The 11,936-nt window shown below is 45.0% G+C and overlaps 1 protein-coding gene across 2 annotated transcripts in view; it reads left to right on the forward strand.

Moving 5' to 3' along the window:
• The window catches only part of ENTHD1 (ENTH domain containing 1), a 94,135-nt gene extending 84,432 nt beyond the window's left edge, over positions 1-9,703 (forward strand). For both annotated transcript variants that reach the window (XM_029955828.1, XM_029955829.1), the window contains one exon: positions 8,507-9,703. In XM_029955828.1, the coding sequence (XP_029811688.1) occupies positions 8,507-9,111 (605 nt within the window). In that variant the 3' untranslated portion in view covers positions 9,112-9,703. The remainder of the gene's footprint in view (positions 1-8,506) is intronic.
• Positions 9,704-11,936: the final 2,233 nt, after the last annotated feature.

Below are 11,936 nucleotides of genomic sequence, written 5' to 3' on the forward strand. Positions count from 1 at the left end.
TTGGCTTTTAAAATGCAGGAGAAAAACAGACAACAGAAACAGAACCACAGATAAGCTAGATACTGGCGTTATAAGATTGGTGCTTTAAAATAACTATGATTAAAATGATCAAGAGCACAGAAGGAAGGGTGGAGAATTTCATCAGAATATAAGGCTCTATAAAGAAAGAATGGAATGAGGGGCACCTGGGTGGCTCAGTCGGGTAAGCATCCGACTTCGATTCAGGTCCTGCTCTCACAGTTTATGGGTTCGAGCCCCACGTCAGGCTCTGTGCTGACAGCTCAGAGCCTGGAGCCTGCTTCGGATTCTGTGTCTCCCTCTCTCTCTTTGCCCCTCCCCCCTTTGTGCGCGCGCTCTCTCTCTCTCTCTCTCTCTCTCTCAAAAATAAATAATAAACATTAAAATTTTCTTAAAAAAAAGAATGAATGAATGAATGAAACAAAAGTTCCAGAGCTAAAAAATACAGTAGCCAAAATGAAGGCCCTGAGGGGCACTGTTCAGTCACATGGCCACAAGTATCAAAAGAGAGCTTCAGTCCCTGCAGTGGAACTGGGACGTTATGTGGGAAATCCTAAAATATCTGGGTAAATATAAAATGCTATATATATTTTATTTTTATCCTCCCTTTTAAAATGCATGTGGGGGCGCCTGGGTGGCTCAGTCGGTTAAGCCTCCGACTCCGGCTCAGGTCAGATCTCACGTTTGTGGGTTCGAGCCCTGAGTCGGGCTCTGTGCCGACAGCTAGCTCAGAGCCTGGAACCTGCTTCCGGTTCTGTGTCTCCTCCTCTCTCTGCCCCTCCCCCTCTCATGCTCTGTCTCTGTCTGTATCCAAAACAAAATAAAACATTAAAAAAAATTTTTTTTAATAAAATGCATGTGACTGGGTGCCTTTGTGGCCCAGTCGGTTGAGTGTTCAACTTCAGCTCAGGTCATGATCTCACAGTTCGTGGGTTCAAGCCCCACATCAGGCTCTGTGCTGACAGCTCAGAGCCTGGAGCCTGCTTCCAATTCTTTGTGTCTCTCTTTCTCTGCCCCTTCCATGCTCGTGATCTGTCACTCTCTGTCTCTCTAAAATAAATAAATGTTTAAAATTTTTTTAATTAAAAAAATAAAATAAAATGCATGTGGCTGTTTAAAGCAAACTTTTGATACCATATTTTGGGTTTTAAAACACGTAGATGTAACATATATTACAAGAAAGCACAAGACTGGCTGGACTGCGTGGTTGTTAGTGGCTCAGCTTTCTGGAATCACACTGCCTGGGTTCACGATCGCAGCCCAGACGCTGGTTATATGGCTTCTGCGTGGCGGCATGTCCATCTACAGAACGGAGCTGCCGGACCACGAATTCGCAAACGTGACGTGCTCAGGGTAGGATTTGGTGCCGGCCAGTGCCATAGAAACGTGTGCTATTTTTAGTCCAGTGTCCATGGTTTTTTTTTTATGTTTACTTTTGAGAGAGAGAGAGAGAGAGAGAGAGAGAGAGAGAGAGAGAGAGATGGAGCACTCGGGGGGAGGGGCAGAGAGCAAGGGAGACCCAGAATCTGAATCAGGCTCCAGGCTCTGAGCTGTCAGCACCGAGACCACGGACCCCTCGGACTGTGGCCCTGTTCCTGAAGGTCACTAGCCTTCCACTGCCCTGCCCCGCGTGGTGTCGCTTCTGCCTCTCCCTGCAGCCTGGTGATCTTTCTATAAACCACTTGCCAGCTTTTTCCTGTTGTTCCTTTGGACCAGAGCACTTCTGACCCGCCTCTTCCCCAGTGCCCTCCTCCATCAGGGCTCAGCTCAAACAGGATTTCCTGACCCCCTTGATTATTTCAGATCTCCCTTCCAACTGTATGATTGATGTGGAGGGGGTGGACCTGGGGCAGGAGCTCGGCAGGGGCCGGGAAGGAAAGCAGGTGGGGGATGGGAGACGAGAACAGGTGAGGCAGAGAGGGGCTAGCCTGAGATGGGGCATGGTGGGGGGCAAGTGGGTGGGCTAGAATCCAGATATCCCAAGCATCTGTAAGGAAGGAGGGGAAAGGATGTGTCAGATGTGAGGGACGGGTGTGGTGGTTTTTAAGGATTAAGATGTACTGAGCCTTCGTGTGCTGCCCATCGTATGTCATGGCTTCCGTGTCTTATTTTCTGAGGTCACCTGCCCAGGCTGAGGGGGGTGGTATAAGGGACGTGAAAGGACTGGTCAGATTTAGAATCGCCAGTAGGGTAGAAATGAAAGCATATGTGAATTGAAATCAGATTAGGACAGGAATTTGCAAACCATAGCTTTGGAGTCAAATGTGATCACCCTCTGTTTTTTGTCAATAAAATTTTATTGGAACACAGCCATACTAACTGGCTCACGTGCAGTCTTTGGTTGCTTTTGTGCTACAACAAGCAGAACTGAGAAGTTGTCATAGAGACTGTGTGTCCCATAAAGCCTAAAATATTTACAGTCTGGTCCTCGACAGCAAGGGTCTGCCTGACTCCTGGATTAGGAATCAGCAGCAGATAAAGCAGAAACATGGCAGTGGGGGGAGAGGAGTGGAGCAAGAAAGCGGTTCAAGTGATGGATGATGGGAGGCTAGACTGGGCAAGAAGGGAGGCAGCGTCAGGTAGGCGTTGATGGAGCCAGAGAAGGTAAAAAGATCATTGGACCTGTTGTCTCAATGAGGCCAAAGTGTAGATGCATTAAAAGAAACGAGAATGCTGGAAGGAATCAAGGAGGACAGTGATCTTGGAAAGCAAGGTGTCGGAGTAGCACAGCTCTGAGTGATGACACATTCTAGGCAGCGCCCAGAGGAATGGCTGCAGGTGACTTGTGGTTGAGGAACCCAGGAAATGAAGAGGCAGGATCGATGGCTAGGCTCCATGGACTCTGGGGGAAGGAAGATAGGAAAGACATTGTCTTTGTCCTATTTTTAATTCTATTTTATTGTTTCAGGAAGTATTTTTTTATACAGAGGGTCCAGGCCTGGTGTTACAAAACTCTTTGGAGATGATGAGCTTGGCAAACTTAAAGATACTTGCGCACTCAGTGTAGCAGATCTCAGCGATCAGGATGGCTGTCCAAGGCAGCCGCCTAATACAGGGTAATATTTGCGTTCTGATATTTTCACCAAATGATGGATTTGCAGCAACCTCCTCTGACCTTTTGATACTGAATAACTCTGTTCCCAGAACAGCCCATTCGTTCTCCTGCTCCGTTTAAATTTTAAGTTCCTTATCTTTAGGTCAAACTATTCCTTCAGGTCATTAGATCATGTCACGCACACCAAAAAGGAAAAGGGACCTCGAGCATCCACAGCAGCCGGATCATTACATTCATAAGCCACAGTTTGGGGAAGTGTGTTCGACCGCCCTGGACCTCGTTTTCTCATTTTGGGGGAAGGAAAACAATCTATACACGCTCATGCCGGGCGAGGGGCGAGCCTTCCTACTGGCTCCATCCTGGGTTTAGATCTCATTGATTCCATTTTTGTGCCGTGGATTTCAGTAGTGGTGGTTCTGTGGGGCTCATCTTTGCTAAGGACAGAAACCAGGGATTACACACACACACACACACACACACACACACAAACACACACACACACACACACACACACACACACACACACACGACTCATTAACCCTGCCAGTTACCTTTTTGTCCATAAAAGGCTTCAGAGCCAGACTAATGCTGTCCCGGAAAGAAACAGGGAAAATGGTAGAACCCAGCTCTGGAGGCTGGTTCAGAAGGAGCATGCAGAGTGGAGGGTGGGAGAGGGGCTAAGCATATGGTCGGGGAAGTCAGGGCAGCACCCGGCCGCGCTGCCGCCCCCCCCCCCCTGCCCACGGCCCCAGCAACGCCTCCAGCTGCACAGCTCCCTCCTGCCTTGCTGCAGAGAGACACACTGATTTGATTTTTTACATTCAGCGAACCAAATGTATACTTCGTAGGTAAGTGAGAACACTCAGCATTAATCCAATCATCCAATCGTCCCAATAAGAGTTTAGCGTAAGTGATTAGAGGCAGACTCATTAGCATTTCTCTCGAATCCTATGTTATTCCTAAGTCTGCTTCTTTTCATGCAGCCCATTTATAATCATGACAATAAATTTTCTACATTTTTTTACATTTATTTATTTTTGAGAGACAGAGAGAGACAGAGCATGAACAGGGGAGGGGCAGAGAGAGAAAGAGACACAGAATCTGAAGCAGGCTCCAGGCTCCGAGCTGTCAGCAAAGAGCCCAATGTGGGGCTTGAACCCACAAACCATGAGATCATGCATGACCTGAGCCAATGTCAGATACTTAACCGACTGAGACACCCAGGCGCCCCATAACAATAAATTTTCAAATATTGTCCTTTTAAAAGCATGAGATCGGGGCGCCTGGGTGACTCAGTTTGTTAAGTGTCCAACTCCGACTCAGGTCACGATCTCATGGTTCATGGGTTTGGGCCCCATGTTGAGCTCTGTGCTGACAGCTCAGGACCTGCTTGGGATTCTCCCTCTGCCTCTCCCCTGTTCATGCTCTCTCTCTCTGTCTCTTTCAAAAATAAATAAACATTAAAAAAATTTTTTTTAAGAATGAGATCTAATTCACGCACCAGAAAATGCACCCTATTAAAGTGTACAATTCGGTACTTTTCATATATTCTCAGAAATGTGCAATCACCACCACTAATTCCAGAACATTTCCATTACCCCAAAGAGTCCCGTCTCCATTAGCAACCACTCCCCATCCCTCCCTCCCCCTCCACGCTTCCCAGTAAGCAGTAATCTGCTTTCTATCTCTGTGGATTTGACTACTCTGGACATTTTATGTCCAGAATCATACACATGGCTTCTTTGACTTAGCACAGTGTTTCCAAGGCTCATCCATGTCGTCACATGAATCAGTACTTCTCTCTTCTTATGGCTGAGTAATACTCTGCTGTTTAAACACATTTTATTTATCTATTCATCAGCTGATGGATATTTGAGTTGTTGTATCTTTTTAGCTAGTATGAATAATATTGCTACGGACACTTGTATAAAATGTTACTTTCTACAACACAGAACAAAATCAGAATTAAAAAAATTTTTTTTATATTTATTTATTTGGGAAGCACGGAGACAGAGCACAAGTGGGGGAGGGGCAGAGAGAGAGGGAGACACAGCATCGGAAGCAGGCTCCAGACTCTGAGCTAGCTGTCAGCACAGAGCCCGACGCAGGGCTCAAACCCACGAACTGTGAGATCATGACCTGAGCTAAAGTCGGACACTTAACCGACTGAGCCACCAAGGGACCCCTAAAATCAGAGTGTTTTAACTCATGTGTACAGTTAACTTGACCGTCAGGATATATCAGATAGGAAAACTGAAAGAGAAGAATAAAACGTTTCTGTTTTATAGTGAACACTTTGAAATGTTTAGCTGCTAACAGAAAATTTGCATTGACAACTACAGCCGAAGAGAGTTTAAAAATATTTCTGGAAATGTATTTGTCGTTATATTTTTGCCGTGCAGTTCTTCTAGAGGCTTTTTAAATTTCAAGTTGCAATATAATAATTAACTGGCCGGATGTTTTCATGAGCATAAAAAGTCAGAGATACCACATCCGCGTTTGGAATGGTTTTATCAGTGCTATTTTTAAGCCGGTGCAGCATTAATTGGCGTGCATATATCACCCGCGGAGATTTTTAAATTCAGCCATTCACTGTGGCTGATTCGGCTCTGGTGGATACGCTGTATGAAGAGGATGGCTGCTAACAGGCCAGTCCAGAACCTTCTGCGGGGCCCGGGAGCCGGGTGAGGACACGGCAGGAGAGGCACCCTGAGGCGCAGCGTCGAAGTGGATGGCGCGGCTGTGGTTTGGAAACAGAAGAAAATCGGTGCACAGCAATTAGAGACGAAGTGGCGTTTTTTGAGCAAAAGCCTATGAATTAAGGCTACGAAACTGTAAACAACAATAAGCTACTCAGTCAGCAGCTGTAGCTACACAGCAAAGAGGTGGACACACAGCAGAAAACAGCGATTCTCAGACTTGAGCCCGCGTCAGAGACACTTGGAGGCTTGTTAAAACTCCATCTCCTGGGGCGCCTGGGCGGCTCAGTCGGTTAAGCATCCGGCTTGGGCTCAGGTCATGCATGGTTTGTGGGTTCCAGCCCCGTGTCGGGCTCTGTGCTGACAGCTAGCTCGGAGCCTGGAGCCTGCTTCGGATTCTGTGTCTCCCTCTCTCTCTCTCTGCCCCTCCCCTGTTTGCACAGTCTCTCAAAAATAAATAAAACAACAACAACAACAAAAACTCCATCTCCTGTCACAGTCCCAGTTTCTGATTTAGAGGAATGGGGCCCAAGAACTTTATTTCCAGCAAATTCTCCGGTGCTGCTGCTGCTTGTTCAGGGGCACACTTTGTTCTTTTTGTTGTTAAGGTTTTATTTATTTTTGAGAGGGGGGAGGGACAAAGAGAGAGGGGGACAGACAGAGGATCCAAAGCGGGCTCTGCGCTGACAGCCGCAGGCCCAACATGGGGCTTGAACTCGCATATCGTGAGATCATGACCTGAGCCGAAGTCAGGCGTTCAACCAACTAAGCCACCCAGGCACCCACTTTGAGAACCGCTGGCATAAGATTAAACCAGGCAATCACACTGTGTCCATGTGACTAACGTAAGTGTGTTATCCTTTTTCGGTGACCTGCTGGAGAATGTGCTATCCCCAAGTGAGGGTGAACCAAGAAAGAGAAGGACTTGGGACATAGAGACAGGAGGGTCAACATGGGGGGACGGTGCACGGACACGTCAGGGGTCAGCTGTGACCCAAACAGAGCACACCCAGAGCGAAGCAGCGGTGTGACTCAGGACGCACACGTGCCGAGGCTCTCCTCATGAGCATGCCCGTCCCCACCAGGCCCTCTTTCCAATCCCGGGACAGAACCCCAGGAAAACGCTGACCTGGATAAGACAGACCTTCTGTGCTCTTGGCTTGTCTTGACCACGTGCCGATAAAGTTCCTACTTTCCTTTTCATGTCCTGCTGCTGCATCGGCTGAGAATACTCATGTCACCCCCAAAATGTCTTGTGATTGGAATTTTTCCTAAAACCTGGATGGAGATAGGCCTCAGAGAGCTTTGAAGCAGAAAACAGAAGCCGCCTGCCCTAGCCTGTTTTTCACAGGAGAGGTTCAGTGTAGTTTAAAGGGACGTGCATCTGTAAAGCAAATAAAATCATATAGAAAGATAAGAAGTCATGTGTGCTAGGGGGTCTGCTAATTTCCCTTTCTATGACTTCAGCTCTTTTTTTTTTTATGTTAAAGTAGCAAGTCTAGAGTTAGCTGCAAGACTTTTGAAACCAAATTCTGCCGATTCTTACCTCCTAATACACACATGAATGTAAATAGATATTCCAAGAAGACAAGAGAAAGTTCTGTGTCCAAGAAAGTTTGGAAACACTTGAATAAATTACTGTCAGACTTCTCAGAACTTTAACTGTGCGAATGTTCATTGTTAGCCTCCTAACAGGAGGCACAATATGCAATTGCCCGGTCTTACTTGACTTTAAAAGCCAGTTTTTGCAAAACATCTTTTTACATCTCAAGGAACACAGTGTTCCTTTGCACACAGTTTGGGAAATAACGAGTTAGGATGAAGTGCACAAGAAGCGACTGAGTATGATTTTGCCTGAAAGGGAATTAAAATGTTATCAAATATTTAATTTTACAGAAAATCGGTTTAGAATGCTTTTTTTTAAAATAATTTTTTATGTATTTTTTTATACAGAGAGAGACAGAGCATGAGAGGGGGAGGGGCAGAGAGAGGAGGAGACACAGAACCAGAAGCAGGCTCCAGGCTCTGAGCTAGCTGTCAGCACAGAGCCTGATGCGGGGCTCGAACCCACGAACGTGAGATCTGACCTGAGCTGAAGTCGGAGGCTTAACCGACTGAGCCACCCAGGCGCCCCTAGAATGCTTTTGATTTTACTTACTATTTCTCGGTGGAAAAACCAAATTCCGTACGTGCGCCCGAGTGTTCCAGATCTCAGGTGGCTGGAGTTCAGTCTTAATGGTATTTGAACAGTTAGAGAGAAAGATTTGTTTGACAGCTTTTAGGTACTTGTAGTTGGTTGTTCATTTTGCCATAATATTCTCTGTAGGGGTAAAAAAAAAAAAGATGAAGGAATCTAAGTTACAGCTTTCTCAGACTTTCTACTTTAAATGCCAACTTAAAATGGCACCAGTTGGTAGAATAGGGTGTAATAGTTTACTTTTTTGCTCTCTCTGGTAAGTGTGGTGTAAAAATATGTCGGGCACAATTTGCGGTCAAGGTGAATATTGATACTTCCATGTTTGTTTCACTTCCATGGCCTTGTTGGTGTATACTACATCTTTAGATGTTCTCTACTTCCTGCTTCGGGTTTATCTAGGCCTCTTATGACTATTTAGCATATGAATTGTCAGTAGTATATTTATGTTGAGACCTTGCAGATGGGGATTTTACACTGTAAAATCATTTTAGCTATCACTCTCATTTGTATGTTATATAATCTCTCTCTCCCTTTCAGTTTCAACCGCCTCTGAAGGAACATCCTCCTTTTCTACTTTATCCATGCCGTCTCCTGATTCAGCCTCTCCGGAGAAGTCTGTTCAACTCCTACCCCTGATTTTGGCGGGACCTTCCTTCTGGACGCTGGCCCATCAACGGTCTTCTTCTGCCTCCTTTAAAGATGAAGATAAGACAGCCAGGGCTCACCACCCCTTTGGCCCTAGGGGCCGAGTGTCTTCAGATGAAGAGGAGAATGACAACCTCCATCTACTAGAAAGTCTGCCAGATAACTCTGAGTCTGCTAAAAAGCGGACAAGTCCTGCTTCTGCCAGTAACTGGGCAGAGTTCTCCACCCCCAATGTAGACCACGTCACCTCTGTGTCCTGTCCAAGTTTTCAGACACCTGCCGGCCTGCCTGGGGAGGCTGGAGCAAACAATTCCATTAAAGTTCTGCTAGGGGAGGTGAAAAGTGCCGTGGTCAAACTACATGAAGACCTGAGCACGGTGATAAGAGAACTGAACGTCATCAGTAGCCATCTGGTGAGCATGAGTGGAAATAGTCTGCAGCTAAGCAAGACTCTGCAGCTGCCCCAGGCTCCTGAGGGCACCTCCGATCACAGCTAACGAGCCCAAGAGCCACTTTTGGTAGAACTCATGTGGTCCCACTTCCTGAAGATTTAAGTTAACCTTTTGTAGATTCTCATCATTCTGGCAAAAATCGGATGGTGGTTTGACTTCTCCTTGTCAGGCTTATTTACGAATTATCTTCCAAACTAATAAACTCATTTGGGTGGTTTATTTTAAAAAAAAAAAAAAGAAAAAGTATCATCTTTGATAATGTATAACATTTAAATATGATCTGTTTTTCATTTGAAACTGAAGACAATCTTTCTTCCATGCACTGGACTTTACCTCAAACTATGTTAAGCATTAGTGGAAGTTGTGGCAAGACCAGAGCTGTTGGGCGAGCAGGGGCAAGAAGCCCTTCAGAGCCTGGGGTAGCTAGTCCAGATGCTCATGCGCCAGGTTCCAGATTCTGCAAACCGACGGCCAGCAATCTCTCCCCTCCTGTGGCCGCCCCCGTTGGTTGGGAGTTGGGCTGAGACAGGTGGGAATGGAACAGGCGTTCTTGTTGTTCATGTAGATTGCAAAATAAATTCAAATGCATACTTTTCTCCTTGTATTTGGAAAATAAATGCGACATTTTTCCATCTTCCATGTATCTTTTTAATTTATTAGTACAAGCTTTCAAGTAGAATTTTTATTTTTTAATTATTTTTAAACTTTAAAAAAATTTAACATTTATTTATTTTTAGAGAGACAGGGTGTGAGCCAGAAAGGGTCAGAGAGAGAGGGAGACACAGAATCCGAAGCAGGCTCCAGGCTCTGAGCTGTCGGCACAGACCCCGAAGGATGCAAGTCTTAAACCCACGAACCCATGAGATCATGACCTGAGCTGAAGCTGGATGCTTAACCAACTGAGCCACCCAGGTGCCCCTAGAATTTTTACTTATGGGAAAATGATCTAGTTTGGGGACCACAGACCAGTGTTTCCCCACCCTCCGGCACAGAGCAGCTTTCGTTTTGCTTTATACTTGTTCGAGAGGACAGTGTAAGGGCTCCGTGCACTCATTGCTTAGTTCCAACAATTACCGACTAAGAGCTAAAATAAATTCCTGATTATTTTGAAGAAATATGGGACATCTAAAAAATATTCTAATGCCAAACCCAAACCGATTTTCATCATACAAACTGGGGTAAGAACTAGAGGGAACTGCTGGGGGAAGTGTTAGTGCAAAGACTGTGATGTGGGAGGCTGTTTGGCGTATTTGAGAAAGGGCAAGGGAGCCAGTGTGGCTGGTGTGAAGTGAGGACAGGGGACAACAGCAGGAGATCTGAGGTCCTGGAGGAAAGAGCTAGGGGCAGTGTCAGATGGTCCACATTCTAGAAGACCATGGTTAGAGATTTGGGCTTTTATTCTATGAAATAAAAATTGTGACAGGGTTTTAGGGTGAGAAATGATCTTGGGCTTCTAAAATGATCACACTGGTTCTGGGGGAGAGAGGAAGGTAAGTCGATTAGAAGGTCATTGCAGTTACCCAAATAGGAGCTGATGGTGGATCAAAGCAGGGTCGACATAGTGAAGGTACCTGAGAAGTGGTTAGGGACAGGCTGACGGGTTGGATAAAATATACAAGAGAAAGAGAAGAGTCATAGCTGAACCGAAAGCATTGGATTGAGCAATTAAAATTGAGGATGAACTTGCCATCAACTGAAATGAGGAAGGTAAATGAGGCAGACAGAAAGTTTTGAGGCATTTGGTGTGAGATATAGGTTACATCTCAGATGTCCATTAGATAAGCCAAGTGGAGATACCAAATAAGCAATTGGATATGAGAGCTGAGTCTGAAAGAGAGATCTGGATGGGAATGGAGGCTGGCAGTTAGCAATTGATGGTCATTTAAAGCTATGAGACTGGATGAACTTGGCAAGGGAGGGAGCGTAATAGTGGGGAGTCGAAGCCCTGAGCGCCGGGGCATTCTAACATAAGAACAGGAAGAAGTTAAAGGATCAATGAATGAGGCCAAGAAGGAGCTACCGCTGAGGTAGGAACAAAGCCATCCAGTGTGTAGTGTTTGGAAGCCCCGAGTGTGTTTCTCTCCATGGCCCACATCTCTTCGATATGCATTTCAAAAGCACCTTGCCAAATCCTTTCCAACTCCTAGTTAGATTTTTTGAACTTTTTGTTTAAATTTCAGTTAAACATTGAACATCAGTTAAAAATAGGAGGACGTCAGTTAAAAGTGAAAAAATAAAGAAAAAATAAATGAAACGAAAAAAAAATAAATTTCAGTTAACACAGTGTAATATTAGTTCCAAGTATATAATATAGTCATTGAAAGCCCTATTAGATTTTGATGAAAATTGCATTAAATCTATTCATCAGTTTGGGGAAATTTTTACACATTTAATCTAATCTAGGAGCATCATATATCTGTATGTTTCTATGGATATTCTCTCATAAATTTTATGTCCAGCTTTCCAATCCATGTGCATGGTATTTCTCTATGTTCTATATCTTCTCTTAATGTTTCTCAGTAAACTCATTTCCCTCACAGAGGGCTTCTATTCCTTTTTTAAAGACTCAATCCCTTCATGCTTGATATTTTTGTACTATTGTAAATGCTACCTTTTTGCCAGTTAAAAAAAGGGCTTTTTAAGGTTTATTCATTTTTGAGAGGCAGGGAGGGGAAGAGAGAGGGAGACAGAGAATCAGAAGCAGACTCCACACTGTCAGCACAAAGCCTGATGTGGGGCTCAAACTCATGAACCATGAGATCATGACCTGAGCTGAAATCAAGATGATTAACCGACTAAGCCACAGAGGCAGCACCCCCTTTTTAAAAAAAATGTTTAATGTTTATTTTTGAGAGAGAGAAAGAGAGAGA

Source organism: Suricata suricatta, chromosome 10, assembly GCF_006229205.1.
Source record: "Suricata suricatta isolate VVHF042 chromosome 10, meerkat_22Aug2017_6uvM2_HiC, whole genome shotgun sequence".
NCBI lineage: Eukaryota > Metazoa > Chordata > Mammalia > Carnivora > Herpestidae > Suricata > Suricata suricatta.